The sequence below is a fragment of the Rhinoderma darwinii genome, chromosome 5, assembly GCF_050947455.1.
Source record: "Rhinoderma darwinii isolate aRhiDar2 chromosome 5, aRhiDar2.hap1, whole genome shotgun sequence".
In the NCBI taxonomy this organism is placed as follows: domain Eukaryota; kingdom Metazoa; phylum Chordata; class Amphibia; order Anura; family Rhinodermatidae; genus Rhinoderma; species Rhinoderma darwinii.
Window position 1 is genome coordinate 291,466,316 of NC_134691.1, and position 22,665 is coordinate 291,488,980.

Genomic DNA, 22,665 nt, shown 5'->3' on the forward strand with positions numbered 1-22,665 from the left:
CTTAGCTCAAGCTGCTGGTGACGCTGTATAGTCTTGTTCCCAAGTTGGACTCTGTAGTGGAGAAGGCTGCCATTTAGTCCAGTAGCCTGTCTGAGCATAGGAGTTTTCCATCTCATTTAGACTGGTTACATCAGCCGCCGATTTGCCTAAACTGATCCTGCCAACTACGCCAAAATGTAACAGGTGGGAGGCGGTTTAGGATGGTTACTGTCCCGCAGAGGAAATTGCACTGCAAGAACTTCAGACGACACAGGTATAAGATACTGAACAGAACTTTAATTCCAACAGAGGCACAATCTTCACGGTTACAATATCTGGTACAAAAGCTTGACGGTTTCACTAATAAATAGTCTCTATACTTGGTAGTTTCTGATTTAACTGGTGAGAACGGAACATTGCATTGGCTAATGGCTCAGTCTGAAGATAAACTTGTGGTGTAGGGGATCTTTGTTCTCATATGAAGTGCTGAGCTGGCGATACACCATGAAGCCTACCAATACAAAGTCTTTTTGGTGGATCTGTCACTTAGTAGCTTGTGCCCTACCTGGCAATCTCAACTGGCAGCTCACGCCCCGCTCGGCAAATCCAATCTAACAGCAGTGTCCTAAGAGAGAGGACTGCATGTGAAGAACTCAGGACCTGTTGCTGAGGCTAAGGCCTCTTTCACATGGAATTATTTTGCTCAGTATTTTGCATCAATATTTGGTAGTCAAAACCAGGAATGAAACCTACACAAAGAAAATGTGTAATGGAAAGATTTGTACATCTCCTGTATTTTTGACCCACTCCTCATTTTGTCTTACAAATACTGATGCAAAATACTGCTGTGTGAAAGTAAGATGCAAATAAAAATGCGCAATGTGGATTATTTTTTTGCAATTTGTTCAATTTTTTTTCCATAATGTACTCGTTTTTGTTTTGTATTTTGTTATAAGGTATCAATTTTAATCTATATTTGTTCAGTTATTTGTTAAAGTATTAACAATTATTTTGCTATTTGCTGAAACACGGATGCAAAAAAACGGAACAAATACGTGCATCTGAACTATGCAAAAAAAGAACATGCATATTTAAATTCATCCCATGGGCTAAAAACGGTACAAATAGGGATTCGTTGGAACATGATGCGCCTTGAAAAAAACAAGTAATTTGCATAAAAACGCATCTAAAAAAAAACGGAAATGTGAATAAAACCATTTAAATGTAAAAAAAACGGAATTAATACAGATGAGAAATACAGAAGTGTGAATGAGGCCTAAGGGTACCGTCCAATGCAGTGGCGGCAACATGCGGCCGAAACTCCACTCACTTGGCCACACAATATTAATACCGGCCAAAATCGTGCAGTCATTGGCCTCTACAAGTTAGACAGGCTTTGGCCATGAGTGGCTGTCGCTACGTGGGTATGTACCCTTATTCTTTGGAATATTTCTGGAATGTTTAACTGGATGTTAAATTATCCATAGATGTTTTAGGGATTAGTGACTCTTTTCCTCACTGTTGTTGGATGACGTGGGTTTGATGGACTTCATGTGCAGGGCCTTCCTAGTTGGAATTAACATTTTGTTTTAGTGATCCGTTAAATGTAGTTGAGCATTGTGAGTGTTCATGATTTCTAGATCCACACGTGCGTTGTAAAGATACACCAAGTTGATTTACACAGCTTGGGCTAATTGCATACAAAGAAGGCAAATGTTTTTTCTAAGACATCATGGATAATATGGAAGTACATGTACATAATGGCTGGCTGGACAATTTGCTGTAACCATTGGAACAAAGTATGCCTGAATATATTAATCCCTTACTGACACATGACATAACTGTACGTCATAATCAGTAGGGCAGAGTAGGGAGCTGGCTCACGAGCTGAACCCCCTCGATTCCGGCTGTTGGCTGTATGCAGGGCAAAACTGGCCACCTGGCAGGTTTGGCAAATGCCAGATGGGCTGGTTGTTGGTGGGCTGGTTGGCTGCCATTCAGTTCTATGCTTTTAGAGTCGATTCGCTCATCTCTACTTAGCAACTCACCAATGTACTACAGGAAATTTACATTTACTTCACAGATGATGGGGATTAATGTTGGGACAATTTTTTTTTTATTGAACTGAAAATAACAGTAGTTCTAAAGACGACTGTACCAGTGCATATTTGAGTTTTTACGATCATTAGCTTAACGTAGACCAATCCCCTTTTCTCTCAAACTGGTTGCCATATCCTATCAAGTACAGACATACGAGAACCCATTCAAGCAAAAGTCAAGCAATCTCATTTATATGCAACTATTTATTTTCTTCTTTGTAAAAAAATACTTTAAAAAACGTAAGATAAACATTTTTAATTACTTTTATTTTTATTCTTTTTCTTCCTATTTTATTATTATTATTATTATTATTATTATTAATAAACGTAATAATCTTTATGTATTTTGATCATATAAATGATTATATGTTAGTTGGTCCTAATTTGATAAATAAATGTATCTATAAGACATCAGTGCTGAGTGAATAGGGAGTTTTCTTCCACTATTGAACCAGGCTAAAAGTAATTTGATATTGTGTTTGACAGATTGCCGGAAGGCAGATCAAAGAAATTGAAAGCAGATTAACGGAAAATAAGATTAAAGAAAAAATAGAGAATAACTAAAACAGATAAAGTCCTTAAATATAAAGATAGAAAGAGCTTCTGGAACTGGTGAATAACTTTTTATGCAGGAACTTCTCAAGATCCTCCATAGTACACACAAAGTAATACTTATAGTACTGCAGAGAGATGTTACTGGACAGCCAATCAAATCATGCACTTCAGTTTTACAGCACCCACTGATTGGCTCTACTTCACTGGTGGTTTGCCAATTAAATTTTCACATTGACTAATTAGATTTCCAGCCAATCGTTTGCCCCACAGATCGCCACTAAGGCATTTTAAGTTGAATGTGGTTTTCACCAGGGTATCATTGTAAATTAAAAACTATTATAACCTGAGGGCATTGTGAGGAACCACTGAATATATTAGAAATATCAGGGGCAAATGCAGGATTTTTTAAGGGGGGGGGGGGGTTCCAAATGTGTTAGTGCCCCCAACAGAGGCGGCACAATTCCTCAAATTATTTGTACTTTGTCAACTTTCTACATAATTCACATCATATAGTTTTACATAGGGTGGTTTCGGTGTTAGTGATCACATTCCTGTCATACCTCTGGTGTTCTAGAGTGGTTTAGCAGTTAATACCTAGCCTCTGGTAGTCTAAGGTGAAGAAGGCGTGAATATTGATATACATTATACATGGTGTTTATGGGATAATATCTAATATCCCTGGGGGTCTATGGTGCTTTAGTGGTTATATCTTTTTTTTGAAAATATATTATTATAAAATATTATTATATTGTTTAGGGTGATGCAGGGGTTAGTAATGGTCTTGGGCAGAAAAGTTTGTCTCTAATTTAAATTTAAAGAATAGAATTTTTATAATAAGAACGTCAAAAACCCTGGTCCTCACGACAAACCCATAGTGTAGCATAATAAAAATTTGTCTTCCTGCAGTTGCCATTTGGGAAAGATCACTGCATATGGATTTTTACAGCTGTCATTGCACTTAAAGGAATTGTCCCAGTATTAAATGTTATTGCAATATAATTCAGCATCAAAATATTGCTCCAGTTGTGAGATATTCCCTTCACTTCATTATAATGGTGCCCCCTGGTGTTCAATCTGTATAGTAATGTGCACATCCTCCTACTGAGCGGAATGAGGGAGGACACACATGCTCAGTTCCACTCTCTAACTGCCGCCAGCCAATAGAAAATACTTTCTCTGTTTGTCAGTAAAGAAGAAGATTTTATTCAGAAACATCTTGTAGTGCGGAGGGAGACTCACAGTAAGAAACACAGGAGAGCCAGCAGTTTGCTTAGATGAAGAGAGTACCTGCATACAGCACTGCTTACATACAGCGTTGAGCTCTCTCCTCTCCTGCTCACCCTCTCAGTGTGTAAGCTGCAGGCTCTTCTTCTTCAATTATACATATTTTTATTAACTGATAACAATCCCAGATTATAGCCCCCTATCGATGACTTCTTCGACATGTCTCAATGTACAAGTGGACTTCAGCTTAAAAGTGGTTGTACCATTACCCTCACATACCCAGCTGGGGACCACCCGCCCCCTATTAGCCAGAGCAGGGAATGGTTTCTATCTGGAGTGCTCAGCGTGGCCATGTAATGCCATATTCTCCAGTAGCACCAACTGCTCGTAGCTTTGGCTGCCAGACCCACAAAGATCAACTGATAACCAGCAGGTCCTTTGGAGAAGGAGTTGTCTAGATGGAACATCCACTTGAGCATATTATTACCAGATATATTTTGACAGATGGATTACATTTTTAAATCTGGAGTAAAGAGCGATATTTTGTATGAAATTTCAAGGACAAATATCAGGGAAAAATAAAACAATTGTAAACAAAATGTTGGTGAATTTGAAGCCTAATCTCAGCCCCAAAGACTTTACAAGTAATAAACACTTTATTTTAAGGCTGTTTTTGAAAAGGGTTTTAAAGGTTTTTATTTTGCTAAATTGTTTGACATAATTACCATTAACATACAGTATCTTACTTTTTCCACAGAAAAGATACACATGATGGAGGAGATCCAGTCATTGATGTTACATAAGTGGACTGAAATGAATGATATTTGATCACATCTGTAGATTTTTTTTTAACCTTTTCACTGCCAGAAGTGTTACAGCAAATTGCACATCCCTCTGATGTACGTTCTCTGCATCAGCCCATACGAGATACGTCTTTCTCATTTCTTTGTTGCACTTTCAAAGCACAAATTATTTATTTCAACAATAGATATCTTTATACAAATGTAGTGGAAGAATAAAACAATTCTACAGAATTCTGCAAATGTCTGCATGCATTGGTCTTATTTTTTGGAGGGTTGATAAAAGTCTGATTTGTCATACAGCAATGAAGAATGAATCAAAAACTTTGAAAAAGATTGAAGATGCGATTCCATTTTCATCACCACATAGGAGGGTCTTCAAACCTGAAACATACAGTAACAATATTAACAATTAAAATTAACAATTAATAATTAAATTTTATAGTATTGGAATTCAATACACAGGGTGTATGGGTGTGAAGTTAGAAATCGTCCAAATCTTTGTAAAACGCTTAAAGGAAACCTGTCACCAGAATTTCACCTATTGAACTTTACTTATCCCTCACTGGCCGCTGCTATCAAAAGTTCATTGCCTTTATCCCCTCTTCTAAACTCCTCCTCCGACTGTAAATAACGGTCTGCAAACATTTTGCGCCTTTTATCGTAATAATCCGGTGTCCCTTTGTGAGCACACACCAGAAGAGGACATCAATGCACAAGCGCGGTATTTTGTGTGCTGGGGGAAGGCGAGGAGCTGTCAATCAAAAGTAAGGAGGCGGGGTAAGCCCGGAAAGACTTGAGGAATGAAGATATGACTCTTTTCAAATGAAGATTTGACTCTTTTCAAACGAAGATATGACTCTTTTCTGCTCATTAGCATACGATGTGGGAACACTAAAAAACTGAATACTAAAGCTACAGAGCCGACTAAGAAGACAATTATAGGTTATATAGAAATTATTTTTCACCCACTACCACCTGGTATTGCTGGTTTAATAGGTGAAATGCTGGTGACAGGTTCCCTTTAATGTTAGATTGATCCCATTATTAGCATTACGTATTAGACCAATGGGTCTATGTACAATAAGCATTGCATTAACCCTCTATCATTTTGAAAGCTTTTATCTTAAATACATCTTCTACATCTTCAAATTGCATGCTACAGATATTTGTGGGAACTTGACTTTTGTCTCAGATTTGACATCCGATTTATTGATCAGAGATACTTACATTTCAAAACTTTTGAAATGGTAAATTAAGCTTTCTGAAATGAACTCTAGCAGTAAAGGGGGTTTTACACTGAGCAATTATCGGGCAAACGATCGTTCATAGAGCACTTGTTGACAAGAATTGCCCTGTGTAAATGCTCGTTCATCTGCTGATCGTATCATTTTATAAAAGTGAAATATCATTGTCGGCAGCACGTCTCCCTGTGTAAACAGGGAGACGTGCTGCCGTCATTATAATAATGTATGGGGATAAGCGATTGGAGTAACGACCGCTCGTCCCCCATATATTGCTCCTTGTGACAGGAGCAAACGAGCGCCGATCGATGAGCTGTCTCGTTGATTGGCATTCGCTGCATCGGCCAATATCGGCAGGTGTAATAGGGACTTAACTGTCAGGATTTGTTAGTATTTGTTTGAAAACAGATCTGTCATTACTGTCAAAAACCTGTCATAAAAGGAAGGCGTGACACAGGTGTGAACTGAGCCCTAACTTTTGTTATGGTTATGGGGATACCAATTATGTATATGTTATTTACTGTTTGACGATGTTTATTTAATAAATTGTATTTCAAAGATGGGTTTGTTTTATTTTTTGACGGCCTTTAGATATAATAAATAATTTTATTGAAAAAATTCTTACTTTTAATCTTTTTTAAACCTACTATGTATTGGAATATTTTTATATCGTAATTCTGTATATAATGCCTATGCATAGTAATATATTGGAGAATTTATGTAGGCTGCTATCAGCCCAAAGTGTGAACTTGGCCTCAGTAATTAATTCAGTCATTAGTTCAGGGGTTATCACTTTACACATTAATTATTGACCTTATGTTTGTTTCAGTGTAAAGCCAATTAGCATCATACAAGGGATGATAATGATGCAAATCAGATAGTAGTATTGGTGACCATGGAGCCACCAAACTGTGTTACAGCTGCGTGCATAACCATAAACTCTGAATGTACAAATAACTTATATTAGCATAATAAAGCTGTGGATATTGTGAGCTCTCTATGCATGGTACGACCTACTTTGGACCAAATTAAAGACACATATTGTAAGCTAAAGTTATTATATTATAGAAGAATGTGGAGTATTGGAAAAGTCAGAATATTTTTTATTGTAAATGAAACATATTTTCTAACATTCTAAATTCTGATCATGCCTCCATGAGGAAGGACAAAATCTGAAATTTCATATACAAGTTATACTTCATTCCACATTAGAAAAAATAATGACAAACAATTGGGGATCAAGTAAAATATAGGCTAGACGACAGCATCTCCATAGGAAATTGATATAATGTATTCATGCAAAAAACAGTGCATACAAAAACGGTGGAGTTTCGGCTCCAAACAAGTGAGCCCTTCAGGCTTAAGGAAGGTTCAATTGTTTGGAGCCGAAAGGTTGCCATTTTTGTATGAACTGTTTTTTGGCATGAATAAAAAAATAATTGTTTTCTATGGAGATGCTGTTGTCTACCCTACTTATTACTTGATGAATTGATTGGGAAGGAGCTATCCATCCGCGAGCTATGCAGAGAGGGTTGCTGTTCCTATATCTATATAAATAAATTTGAGATATCAGCACAGCTTTTAATACTTCAACCAATATTATTTTCTGGTATTACGGCTCATGCACATGGTGTATTATGACTGTGTTATGGCTCTGTATTGGTGCATTATTTCAAGCCAAGTTTGGGATTGGATCCTGTCCTGGGAGATCCTTTGGGAAAGGCCTTCCTTATCGTTAAAAATGGGATTAAATCTCATACTTGGCTCTAAATATGCAGCTCCTGCAAGTAGACATAATATGATAAATGACCCGTTAGGGTACTCTGTGTTAGATTCAAACTCTGTGTTACGAGGCCCAAACTTATGCCTTGAATCTAAGTACATTCTCAACAAGATTACGTTTGCTGAAGATGAAACTCCCAATAACCACCACTTAAAGCAAAGGCGGACATTTGAGCATTATTTTACAGTATTTATATATGGTACATTAAAGCTGTTTTACTAACATTTATATGTCTGTCTGCTTGTTTTGTGGAGCACTGGATACTCGACTTACACCAAACCATCCGAGTTGTGCATTACTTTTATAGTCTCTCAAACTATTTCTGAAATCCAGTCTGCCGTGTAGTCCAGAGCTGAAATCACAAGTCTGATGGCTGCTGGGCTTAAATCTATTTTCTTGTTTTACCAGTGTGTGTACAGTTCTTACTCTGGTGATTTGAATTCTGGCATGTGTACCTTTTATACCAGGCACTGTGCAGTAATCCGATGCAGGAAAGACTGACTTCCTAGAAACGCATTGATGCAAAGACTATTGCATTATAGATGCTCAGAGAAGCTGTTATAAATTTATGGGAGTGCTTGTCGACAAACTGTTGACTGTTTCATTTAGCAACAACAGAAATATGAAGCAGTAGGCTTAAATGCAGTCTGTAAATCAGGATCACTGCAAGATATGCAAATGCAGTGTTTGTACAAACTTTTTATGTAGGGTGGATCTATCCGTAAACGGTCAAATGATATTCAAATGTGAACCTACAGATGTGGCAAACTTTAAAGACTATGTACACCTTTCAGGGACATTTTTTGTTATTTGTAAAACAGGGTCAGTCATTGTGTGTTTGGTGTAACTTTTTAATTAGTCCTGACACGCAGGATCCACCTGTAATTTAGCACATCTTAGTTATGAACTTAGATGTGATAGATTACAGGTGAATCCTGCGGGCCAATGACACTGAACATGTCAGTCCCACGGACCTGATGGGAGCAGGATTTAGCGCTACATACAGCTGCTCTGTATACAGAATACAGAGCAGCTGCATCTAAAAAAGTAAAAATAATTTTTAATAAAGAGTATAAAGCTACACCAAACAAACTGACTGACCCGTTTATTTAAAAAAAAGGCCCATCAAAGGTTTACATAGCCTTTAATTTGACATTAAACGTGTTAGGGCCTGTTCACATCAGCGTTGGCTTTCCGTTCCGGGGTTCCGTCGGAGGTTTCCGTCGGGTGAACCCCGCAACGGAAAGTCAAACTAAAACCACAGCTTCCGTTTCAGTCACCATTGATATCAATGGTGATGGAAACATTGCTAATGGTTTACGTTCGTCACCATTCTGGCAGGTTTCCGTTTTAAGGACGGAATCAATAGCGCAGTCGACTGCGCTATTGATTCCGTCGGAAGAACGGCCCGTCAGAACAGAACACAGTTTTTCCAATTGAAATCAATGGGCAAATGTTTGGAGGCATTCTGCTTCCGATTTTTCAGCCGTTTTTCGGGACATTTACAGCCCGAAAAACGGCTGAAAACACTCCGTGTGAACATACCCTTACAATATATTCTCAGGTGCAGCACTAGCGTTAAGGTCCTTTTATACGGGCCAATTATCGTTCAAACGCTCGTTCATCTGCTGATCGTATTGTTTTAAAAAACTAAAATATCGTTGTCGGCAGCACATCTCAATGTAAAAATGTATGGGGATGAGCGATCGGAGTAACGAGCGCTCGTCCCCATACATAACTCCTTGTAACAGGAGCAAAGGAGCATCAATTAACTAGCTGGCTGGTGTAAGAGGACCTTTAGGCTGGTCAGACCTACAGAATACACAGAAGAAATAATTATGTTAGGCGCAATCGGACAGACTTAAAGAGGCTCTGTCACCAGATTATCAAATCCCTATCTCCTATTGAATGTGATGGGCGCTGCAATGTAGATAACAGCAAAGTTTTTTTTATTTTTAAAAACGATCATTTTTGCCCAAGTTATGAGCAATTTTATATTTATGCAAATGAGCTTTTCAATGGACAACTGGGCGTGTTTTCTCGTGTATTTCAAACTGGGAGTGTATTGTGTTTTTACCAACTGGGCGTTGTGAATAGAAGTGTATGATGCTGACAAATCAGCATCATACACTTCTCATCGTTCCCACCCAGCTTCTTTCATTAAAGACACACAGCGTGACGTCACCCACAGGTCCTTCAACCTTGTCGTCGGACAAAGAAGATACATCGGCTGAAAGGCGTCCAAAAGGTTAATATGCTCGTCTCTAGGGATTTTCCTATGCTTACCTGCACATGGTGATGCTGCTGCAAATTCAACTGTACGCCTGGAGCTGTGGTGTCTTCTCTCTTCCGACGCCAAGGTTGAAGGACCTGTGGGTGACATCATCATTCCCAGCCAGCTTCTTTCACTGCAGACACAGCGTGACGTCACCCACAGGTCCTTTCACAGCCTGGCCAGACGGTTCTAGCTCCCGCCCTCGGTCTATTTATACCTTCATTTCCTGCTTGTCTTTGCCTGTGATTCTTTCCTGTTTCCTGGCTCTGCTGCTCCTGCTATTATTATTGACCTTGCTTAATTTTTACCCTGGCTTTACTGACTACGCTCCTGCTCTGCGTTTGGTACCTCGTACACTCCTGGTTTGACTCGGCTCGTTCAGTACGCCTGTTGCTCACGGTGTTGCCGTGGGCAACTGCCCCATTTCCCTTAGCTTCTGTGTACCCTTGTCTGTTTGTCTGTCGTACACATATTGAGCGTAGGGACCGTCGCCCAGTTGTATGCCGTCGCTGTCGCAAGTAGGCAGGGACTGAGTGGCGGGTAGATTAGGACTCACCTGTCTGTCTCCCTACCCCGTCATTACAGTATTATTGTTTTGTGACATTCAAGATCATTATGCAGTGACAGATTATTCGAATTCATAGGTTATTGAAAGCTCAATTAACCCCTTAAGGACCAGGCCTATTTTGGCCTTAATGACCAAGCATTCTTTTTAGTTTTTTCCTCCCTGCCTTCCAAGAGTCATAACTTTTTATTTTTACGTCGACATAGCCATTGTTTTTTGCAGGACGAGTTGTATTTTTCAATTGCACTATTTTTGGATACATATATTATATTGATTAACTTTTATTAACTTTTTTTGGGAAGGAATAAAAAAACAAACTTCTATTCCAGTATAGTTTTTGCATTTCAAATTAACGCCGTTCACTATGCGGTGTAAATAACATGTTAGCTTTATTTATGTATGGGTCAATACGATTACAGCGATTCCAAATATGAATAGTTATTTTATGTTTTACTAGTTTTGCACAACTAAAAACACTTTTAGGGCTCGTCTACACGCTGCAGAATTGCCGCGTTTTTTTGGGCCAGAATTTCAGACGGAAAAAACGCAGAATTACAGTAGCAGTATACTGGATGAGATTTAACAAATTTCATCCACATGCTGCATAGATATTCTGAGCAGAAATTGACCTGCGGTACGTATTTTTGGGATCGCAGCATGTCAATTCCTGCTGCGGAAAGCAGCCAGAATTGCTGTGTTTTTTAGAGAATATGTATCCATCTCCTAACATTGTGAAAAATGCAGCAAAATACGCACTATTTTCTGCAGTAAAACCACAGGAAATGGTGCGTTCTTGCCGCAGCAGGACGTCAGTGTTTTTCAACGGAATTGCTGCAGAAATTTTCTGCAGCAATTCCGTTGTATGTGGACAAGCCCTTAAACAAAAAGTATTTGTTGTTGCGTCGCCGCTTTCCAAAAGCCGTAACTTTTCTATTTTTCTGTCGACGTAGCCATATGTTGGCTAGTTTTGCGGGGTGAGATAATGTTTTTATGGGCACTAATTTTGAAATATATTGGACTTATTGATTAACTTTTATTATTTTTTGGGGGGGGGGAATGGGAAAAAAAGCATTTTTGCCGTAGTTTTTTTGTAGGGCGTTCATCCGGCGGTTTAATTAATGTGTTTATTGTTCGGGTCGTTATGATTGCGGCGATACCAGACGTGTATTTTTTTTACATTTCTAGTAAATAAAACCACTTTTTATGTAAAAAATTATACATTATTACTGTAATTTTTAATAAACTTTATTTAACTGTTTTAATTTTTTTTTTTTTAGTCCCTGTAGAGGACTTTACAATGCAATCTTAGTATACCAAGGCATTATTGCCTGTCAGTGTAAAACTGACAGACAATCTATTAGGCCATGCCTCTGGCACGGCCTAATAGGCATATAGCCAGAGCAGGCCTGGGAGCCTTTGTTAGCCACGGCTGCCATGGCAACCCGTCGGCGATCATATTTGCGGGTCGCCGATCGGTGATAGAGGGAACCTCCCCCCCCTATCAAACCACTTAAGTGCCATAGTCGCTATTGACCGCCGCATTTAGTGGTTAAATGGCCAGGATTGGAGGTTTCTCCAATCCTAGCCGTTGCAGGGGGAGCCCGATTGTCATTGCCTTTCCATGCCGTGCATGTACGTGATTATGTACTAAGGTGTTAAAGAAATATCACTGTATTAGCAATTTCCGAATAAGAATGATGCTGAAATTACACATATCCAGCAACAGATCTTGGACAGGAATGCAATCAAAGAATAATGAGGACAGAGACATTGAAATGTAATTAACTTTGATCATATCAACTTTACTTTGCAAAAAGTAAGTACATACTGTAGGTAAGTAAACATAAAAGTCAATTAATGAATTATCTAAGCAAAACTATGTTTTGACCAACTTATATCTTAGCATTTAACCCTTATATATACACACTTTTGCAGCTCTTTAACAGTTAGCCTTCTTCACTCTCCAGGAGAGAGAAGAAGACTAATGAGTTAAAACAAAACGTTCAGTACCTTATCTGCCCAGATAATGAGCACACTGGCTCCGTTATGTCTGGGCAGAAGCCAACGGAGGGAGAAGGAGGGGGGAGGTGCTGAAACAAACGGAGGAGAGGGAATAGTGCAGACTGCTTCATTGTGAGCAGTGCTGCACTTGTAACTATTGTTTCATTTAAAAAAACAAGTTTGTTTTATGCAACTAAGTCAAAGAGGTGTCGGTACTTGTAAAGAGAGCCGACACATAGATTAGTGCAGAGCTGCTCACGCTGAAGCAGCTTTTGCACTCATTAAACCCTGATGCATGCTGCAAACGTCTATATATGTGCTAACTGTACGGGGCATCGACAGTTAGAACATAGATAGCCGTAAGGCAGTCATGAAGGCGTTAATTATTGATTATGTCTATTGTATTGCTGCGCTCGCAACACTGATTTATTTTTATTTTTTTACCAATGGTTCAATGTTTCAATGTTATTTTCTACCAGGTTTTAAGATTATAAAGTAGCATGCTTCATCTATTTTTTTGGCAGAATTCTGGCTGAAATTGAGAGCAGAATTCTGGCGTATACATTTATACTAAGCCAACCAAGAGATGGTATAAAGAAGAGAAACGTGTCTTACATATCAGGCTAGATGCACCACTTTGATAAATTTGGCGCATTTTCTGACTGCTTGTCTATGTTTTTGCTGTCTAAATCATAGATAGCAAAGTAAATATGCCCCAATGACTATAGGCCACATCATTAAACAATTTTAAAGGGAGCCTGTCACTACAAACTTGATATCCTATCTGGAGGCAGCATATTATAGAGAATGAGGAGCTGAACAGAATGATATATATAGTTGTCCGCAATAAGATTCCAGATAACCTTTGTTTTATTGCTAGAAATCGCTGCTCCTTCCGGGTTTAAGAGTCCAGTGGGTGGTACTACTTAAAAGATTGGGAAAGCTGTCAATCAATGGTTGAGACCACACACTGGACTCTTTAGCTAACAGTGAGCAGGTGCCAGGAATTGAGTCCCAAAGACTCTCCTGCTCCAGGTGACAGCTTGACTCCAGTGTCAGGCTAGGACTACTCTAAGACAATTTATCTACTGAGTGGCAGCTGCGGTCCACAAGTTTGAATGCAACTCAATGTATTTAATTGGCCTACAGCTGTAGATCAATAGTTAAATTCAATCAGTAGCACTACAAAGACTCTCAGAGTAGCCCTGGCCTGAGTTTCCAGTTTCATTAAGGGCTGCTAATTATCAATCAGTTCTGATTAGCCCCACCCTCTGATCCCCTATATAAACCTCGCCCTTACATTACCTCCTTGCCAGATTAGTGAGCTTCCTGCATCTAATCCACTTTATTACTGCTTCTCTGCCTTACACTACAAACTATTGCTGTTTATTAGTCTACTAAACTTGGATTACTTCAGACTTCGTCTCTGCTTTATACTACAAACTGTTGTCGCTTACCTGTGTACAGTATTAGGAGTGTTTCCTGAACATGTCTCTGCCTTATACTACAAACTGTTGCCGCGTATATATGTGGCAAACCTGGACTATTACTTGACTAAAACCACTAATTACTTGACTAACTATTACTTGAATAATTACTTGCTTAAAAACACTATCCTTTCAGATTGTTTCAGCCACTGAACTCAGAATCTGCTTTCATACCCTGATATAGGGATTTAAATGAATAAATAACAGGTTATCCTAAATCTTTTTGCACAAAACTATATATCTCAGTCAGCTCCTCCTGCTTTATAACATGCTGCCTCCAGATAGGACATCATGTTTGAAGCAACATTTTCCTTTTAAACTGTGGTATGATACCAAAATGCAATATTCAGAGCATGCATGGTGCTTGTTATAAAATTTACAGTCATACACAGTGGTAAGTACAATAGCTGGTGTCAACTTTAATCAATGCCCAATTAAGGTTGGTGGAGGCTTCATCCCACCACAGGAAGTTGGACCCCACCTGACCCCTATCGCACATAAAGGAGAGGTGGCCGAACGTGTGCATGTCCCTCCCAACTGTAGCTTATGGGATTTATGGAGACAGCCAAGCCTTCTTATACTTAAAAAAAAACAAAAAAAGAAAAACATACACATACAAGGAAACCTTTCTTCGGCTAGATAGTATCACCAAGTAGCCATCTTTGGGGGTGGGTGGTGGAGGCCCCATGGCACCTTCCGTCCTTTGCCCTTTCTTTATTTCCTCCCTGACTCTCATGTATAGTCGTAACTGTTTATTTTTCATGACTATATCTGACATGCAGTGACTTACAGATGTCTTATCAAACTTGCCACAATACAATGTTTGCTTAAAGGCAATGGGCCTCATTTATCAAAACTGTATAACAGAAAAATTGGCCACAGCAACCAATTATAGGGTAGCCTTCATTTTTTTCATACCTGTTAAAAATATCATACTGTTCTGTTTATACAGCTCTTATGCATTCATATATATCACCACTATTACAGACTATAAACAAAGCCCGTTTAGTGTGATCCTGCTGTCATACTCTGTTCCATCTGCCTCCTCCTACTGCCTGCAGGTATACAAGAGGGGCAGACACATAGGTCAGGATTGTAGCTATAGATTGTATTTTAAATGCATTGGAGCATTAAAAAACAGGTTGCAAAAGTGAAATTCTCATTAAAGGTTTTTTCCAGTGGAACGTTTGTTTAACATGTCAACCAGACATATCATAAAAGTTAAATTGTTTTTAGAATGGTAACTTGGTATCCCCATTGATCTCAGTCATGAGATCACTGAGAAGGGGGGTCTCCTCTGCTGAAATCTATTTTTTATTTAGATTGAAATCCCCTTTAAAGAGTTCCGTGCTGACAAGGCCCAAATGGCTAAACAGAAACGTTATCTTTTTTTCTTTCTTTTCTTTTAAACTTTTTTTTAATCTGATTTGCATTGTACGCATTTTCATTTTAATTTGTAACCATGAATGAACTCATAATATAACATGTACAAGTTAAAACAATACCTAAACTGAATGGGAAAAACCCCAGAATTAAACTAGAGCTATTGCAGCTTCCGGATCAAAGGGTAGGATTGGCCATGCCAAGTTTTAACCGCTTCCCAACATCGGAAGGGGATGTGTGGAACGTGTTCATGGACTGAGCCTCCTCCATATACTGCAGGTGTCAGCTGTGTATTACAGCTGACACCCTGCTCCAACTGCCGGGATCTGAGATAACTTTGATCCCGGACATTTATCTGCTAAAAAGCCTCGGTCAATAGCAATTGTGGCATCTAAGCCATTAGATAGAGGGGGTGCCCTCTGTCATCCCATCGGCCCCCCAGCTATCGCAGGCCTATGGTTGCCATTTGCGGTCTGGGGGCCAAAAGGAGGTCCCCAGGTCTGCCATCTTTGTCCTTCTAATAAGTCCTGCCAGGGAACAGAAAAAGGCAAATACACTGCAATACATAAGTATTGCAGTGTATTGTACCAGCAATCTAATTCTTATTCAAGTCCCCTTTTGGGATTTAAAAAAAAGGTAAAAATGAAATAAATAAAGTTTTTAGGAATATACAAAAATAAAAAAATTGTAAATGTTCAAAAAAAGCCTTTTCGAATTTTTGCCCTAAAGTAATGTACACAATAAAAAAATAAACATAATTGGTATCACCACGTATCACCACATTGGTATCACCAAGCCTGAACTATTATAATATAGCATTAGTAATTCCTCACAATGAGCTCCATAGAAAAAACACTGGCAGAATTAATCATCTTACCTCCCACATAAAAATAAATATAAAGAGATAGAAAAAACTCAACCTGTAAAAAACAATACACAGCTCCACACAAAACAATATTTTTTACAAATTACTTTTATTTTGTAAAAGTACTAAAAGCTAAAAAAAACTATTTAAGTTTGATATCATTGAAATCACATTGACCCGCGAAATAAAGTTAACATGTCATTTTTGCCAATTAGTAAAAAACAAAACCCCAAAAACAATGGAGGAATTGCTGTTTTTTTCCCATTCCATGCTACAAAATAATTTGTAAACATTTTCCAGTACATTATATGGTAAATTAGATGGTTCTATTAAAAACTACAACTATAAAAGCCCTCGAACGGCTATTTTTGACGGAAAAATAAAGAACTTATGACTTATGGAATGCGGGGAAGAAAAAAAAAATTGCTGGACAACTGTACTTCCTGTATAATTGGAATGAATTTGGGATAAACAATGATATGATGAAGTCTTCTGGTAACAGAGGGTTAAATAATATTTTCGAGCTAGGGTTTGGAAGGAAACCAAGCTGATTAATAGGATTCACAGAGCTATTGTTTGCACACCCTTATGAAAGAGTACTATTTTTTTAACTCAATAAATTCATGGATACGAGCTTCTGTCTTGATAAAGGTGTTAAGCACATTAGTCATCTATTTATTGAGGGGAATTTCAAATCATTTCGGCTTTAAAAAGGGAATTTAAGTTGAATGAACACGATTATTATAGATATATACAAATATGTCATGCATATTGCACAACTATTAATAAATCACAGTTTAGTATTTTTACATTTGAATGTTACTGGAAATTATCCAAACTATGAATAGAAACGAGGGAATTAGTATCACAACGTTATAAAGCATTGTTGCTCCATGAAGCTAAGGCCCCACGCACACAACCGTATTTTTGTCCACCCTTAAATACTGGCATAAATACGGGTCCTTGGTCACACGTATTCGACCCGTATTGCACCAGTATTTACGGACCCGTGCCCGTAAATACGGGTTCGGTGTCACCCGTATTCCACCCGTATTTACAGGCACGTTTTTGGCTGCAAAATTGCACTGCACTAATCGGCAGCCCTTCTCTCTGTCAGTTCAGGATAGAGAGAAGGGACAGCCCTTTCCGTAATAAAAGTAAAAGAAATTCATACTTACCCGGCCGTTGTCTTGGTGACGCGTCCCTCTCTTGACATCCAGTCCGACCTCCCTGGATGACGCGGCAGTCCATGTGACCGCTGCAGCCAGTGATTGGCCTGTGATTGGCTGCAGCGGTCACATGAGCTGTAATGTCATCCCAGGAGGCCGGACTGGAGGAAGAAGCAGGGAGTTCTGGGTAAGTATGAACGTCTTTTTTTTTTTTACAGCTTTATCTATATTGTGATCGGTAGCCACTGTCCAGGGTGCTGAAACAGTTACTGCCGATCGTTTAACTCTTTCAGCACCCTGGACAGTGACTATTTACTGACGTCGCCTAGCAACGCTCCCATAATTACGGGTGCACACACGTAGTCACCCGTAATTACGGGAGCCCCATAGACTTCTATGGGCTGCCCGTGCCGTAATAACGGCCTCAAATAGGACATGTTCTATCTTTTTCAACGGCACGGGCACCTTCCCGTAAGCATGCGGGGAGGTACCTGTGGCCAATAGAATCTATGGGCCCGTAATTACGGGCCGTAAATATGGCCCGTAATTACGGGAGTTTTTACGGTCATGTGCATGGGGCCTAAGAATGTACACTTTTCTTCATATAGGATATGGAAAGATGCTTTTATGTTAAATCAACATATAAATTGGGAACTTATTCTAATGCAGGCTCCCAACTTATCTTTATAATCCTTCAAACGTTACAATTCAGTCTTACATCGTCATAAAGAAACTTGGGCTAAGAGGGAATAGTCAAGTTGTCCCAAATGTCAGATAGCAGTTGCAAATATTATACCGCTACTTTGATCAAGTCCTAAAATGTTAAATGATTGGTCTAAGGTTACTTTAACTCTGCAGCAGGTATATGATAAGGAGATCCCCTGGTACCGATATTGTGTATTCTGGGTGATTATAATCTTTTGAGAGGTTGAAGTGCTGTTTGGAAAGCTGTGGGTTGAGCTCTTTTTACTACCAGCAAAACATTTAACAGAAAGGAATGTCACATATTGTCCCATCTCACAAGATCTAGTTGTACTACATGATAAAAGTAATTGGGTTTGACAGATTTAAATTTAAGCAAAATAATAAATTGGCTTAATTTGAAGAAAACTCGAAACCTTGGCTGGATCTATCCTATGTAAGATCGCTGGGCAATGGCTTTGATGTAGAATTAGAGATTTGGTGTATCTCTGCAGTTTGGTTGAAATGGGGGGATAGTTATTATTTGTATTGTATATTATCTAGTTAAAACTGAATAAAGAATAATTTAAAAATAAAAAGAATGTTGCTCCACTTTCCACTAAGATTTTCCACATGTCCTTTTAGGAATTTTCCAGCTGTTGATCAGGCATCTGGTGACAGTTTGCCATAAGATACTGAGGAGCAACTTGTCAGAATATCAAGGATCAGGTGGGAATGCACAATTGAAGTGGACTTATGGTTTAAAGGAGAAATCCACACAGAAGTGATCGACTGGCATAGCGGAGTCTGTGAATTTAGACCTCTATCAATTTCCTCAATTTTGGAGTAGCGAAATTCATTCTGTGGCACTCAGAGATTTCAATTACAAGATTGTTGTCTACTGTTGTGTCAGAAATGTCCAGTAAATTAAATCTCAGAGCAATTCCTAAGGGGTCCAATGACTTTATAAAGCACCAAAGCCCATTTGTTCTGGAAACTAGTGGTTGTTCGGGACTCCACCAATGTAATTTTCTGATGTGTACCTATAAAAGAAAAATTTGAACTGGATTTCCTCTTTAGAGTCTGTACATCTTTTACTAATTCTACAATGCGATTAGTAATAGTGATAATAATGATAATAATAATAATAATAATCATAAGAATAACAATAATATTGCTAATTGGCATTAGTCAATACCACAAATCCGTGGCTGAATTGTGCAGGCTTTTAAACATGTCACCCCTTCCCAAATCCTTAGTGAATCTTGCTTACAGCTCCTGCTGACAGTAATGTGTTGTCTTTTTTTAATTTTCAAAAACTTATACAATACTTCAATTAAATATTAAATTCCTATAAAAACTACACTGTAGTGCATTTCTAAATCGAGGAACCCTAGATTCCAAGCCCATACTAGAGCAGATGTACAGTATGTCAGAGCTATATAAGTAATGGGTATCGAATAACTAATTCTGTTATACAAGATACATAGCTGCTAATTGGGAAATTGCACAGACAAATAAATAAGAGTAGGGAGAAATCATACTAGGCCCATACATAGTAAAAAATCTGATGTAAGTGTGTACCATAGAGGAATGGGGCCGATGCAAAGGATTTAGGTGAATGATGATGTAAGGTTCCCAAATTTATGTACTTCCAATGTTCTAAAACTAGATCTATCCACATCATTCAACAGTGTCATTAAAAAGTTAACAAAACCATTCAATCAAGTCGAGATGCTTCTCATTATAAGACTGGTATCCCATAATCTACGAATGTCTGCAAAACCTCCTCCCTCAGAATTTCCACATGAGAATATAATAATAATCCTGAGGTTTTGCTCACATTCATCTTGACCTTTGAATGCATAGACCTGCCATAAAAGTGTCCATTAATCTGTCTATACATTGCTGATGATTATTAATTAAAACCTCTACCGTATCATATAACAGCCTAGAGAAGCCAGCATAAGTACCATTTCCAAACCACAAATATCAGTCTTTAATGTAGCAAATAGACAAAAACAACACATTCAAATCAGAAATGTTTTTATACATCGTTTTCCATTAACATGTTACAAAAAAAAATCTTCCTACAAGTATTATAATTATGGTTCCAAGCACTCATAGTGAAACGTATTGATATGTTAAGTTCTGTGAAAAGATTATAGTGTGCGGTGAATAGTAATGATGCTCTTTTAGTATTTTAGCTGTAACTATTGTAAATGACTTATTCACATTAAGAACTAAAAAAAAAGGAGGCTTTTTAAGTCTTTCTTCTGAGGACTTCTCAATAGGTAATGATGGGGGAATACTTCAGACACATAAGTCATTATCCACTCAAATATTAATTGACATGCTTTTCTAGATACATTGGTACAGATGTACTAATGTGGTTGCACCTAGAATACGTAGAAAATGTGACAAATGTGGCGCTTTTCTGGCACTTAATGTTGCTTCTAGTTTTAGACATATTTATCGAGCAAATGTGCCAAAAAGAACAGATGTTTATGCCTCACTAAGCACTTTTAAAAAGTGTATTGAAGAAGAGGCCTGGCTTGGTGAAAGAGGGCATGGCTTAAATGAGACATAGTGTGCCATATATCGTCAAAAATCTGGCACAAAATTCTGTCGCAAAATAAGCCAAATCAAAGGTGGTATAAGAAAATGTCTAACAGGTCAAGCAAGATGTGTCAAATTTATCATAGAGCATTCACCACTGTGATGAATTTGGAGCATCTTCTGCTTGCTTGACAGCACTAGTACATCTGTCTCACTGTTACATAGGAATTTGGTCTGGGAGACCCCATCCATGGATAGAAATTCACAAATGCCATGCTACCACAGCACTACCTTATCTGGGAGGGAGGCACTTAGGGCAATAATCATCCTTAGCTTGTATGAACAGAAACTCAAAAGGATGCAAATACACTGGTAAAGTTTGAGACAGGGGGTTGGATAGGGAAGGACTGTAACCCTTGTGCTTCTTTTGAACTGTCATTAACCTGACAGGAGTTGTCATCAGTTAGATGATGTGATGGAGAGGCCCATGGTGCTTGTACATGACCATTATAAACCTTCAGCATTTATCTCAGAAGCACTTGAAAAACAATCACTCCTTATTGAAGGCGCTCCTGCACTCACGTTGGGAGTCAGCCAAGTCCCCAATAATGGCCCAGCCATAACTGGGGACCTGGCTGACCTCCAACGTGAGTGCAGGAGCACCTTCAATAAGGCGTGCTTGTTTTCCAAGTGCTTTTGAACCCATTCTTCACATCGGATCCTGCTGAGTATTCAGCCACCGGTGTCCACTCCAAGGGCCAGCAGACTGCCTAAGTATGGAGCACAATGGCTCCACTTGCTAGATGCTGAAGTTGTGCCGACCTTCCAGCACAACCACAGAAGGTGAGTGCATTTTTCAACAATACACCTTTGTTAGTACTATCCACCCTGAATCTACGGTATTACCTTAAAGGAGCACTCTGTGTCTGGCTCCCCCCCCCCCATTTCTCTAACTCAGAGGCATGGCTGGTTTTAGGAGGTGAAAAATTTGTCAGTTTTCCAGTGCCCCCATTGCCTAGTTCTACTTCAAATTAAAATTAATGCTAAAACCGACCAATATTATTCATGACTGTATTATTTGGCTATATAGCAGAAGTACAGATGTAGCCGTCTTTACCTTGACTTTTAACGCATTAAATAAACAATGGCTAGATCCCTTATCTTGACTTTTGTTGTGTGACATCACGCTGCAGCAAGTTATCAGAGTCAAGTTAGAGATGGCTACATCCGTATATAGCAGACCTGAATACCTCAAATTATTTGGGTACTATATGGTTGTATGATGTGGGCTGTGTATGGCAGTAATGTGTGGACACTGTATGGGAGTATTATTAGGCATTATAATCAATATTACTTATACACTGTATGTAAGTATTATTTAGGTATTGTATTGTGGTTTTATTTCTTTGAGAAAACGTTCTAATTTTGATTGTTGCTAATGTTAATGGCTTTTTTCCCTATTGAAGTGGATTGGACTGTAATGTGCATGCAGCAATAATACTATTCAGGATGATGAAAGGATACATTTAAGAATGTAAACTGCTTAAATTCCAATGTTTAATAAGTTACATTACACTTTAGCAGTACAATTTTGCACATAATAAAGGTGTTTATCTCCCTTATCCCTTAGGCATTCACACGAGCGTGTTCGATCCGTGATATACACCCAACACGCTCGTGTGAATCCGGCCTAAGGGATAAGGGAGATAAACACCTTTATTATGTGCAAGATTTTCTACAGAACGGTTTACGAAACATGACAACATGTTTACTTTCATCATTCATTTCTAGGTTTAGTGGTCCTTTAAGAGCCTGTAAATGGGATTTATATACTTTAACTTATAATTAAACTAAATGACTAAACAATAATTAAATTAGCCTTTTCATAGAATAAAGAACTTACTCAATATACACACATATTTTGCTTCATTATTATAAGTCAAAACTAGAAGTGGGTCTATAACATGGAAGAAGGGAAAATCTTTCCATTATACTG

At 38.5% G+C, this 22,665-nt stretch overlaps 1 protein-coding gene across 1 annotated transcript in view; it reads right to left on the reverse strand.

The window, feature by feature from the left end:
- Positions 1-256: 256 nt before the first annotated feature.
- The window catches only part of NPY (neuropeptide Y), a 30,419-nt gene continuing 8,010 nt past the window's right edge, over positions 257-22,665 (reverse strand). The window contains exon 4 of the mRNA XM_075827280.1: positions 257-5,041. Within this exon, the coding sequence (XP_075683395.1) occupies positions 5,017-5,041 (25 nt within the window). The 3' untranslated portion in view covers positions 257-5,016. The remainder of the gene's footprint in view (positions 5,042-22,665) is intronic.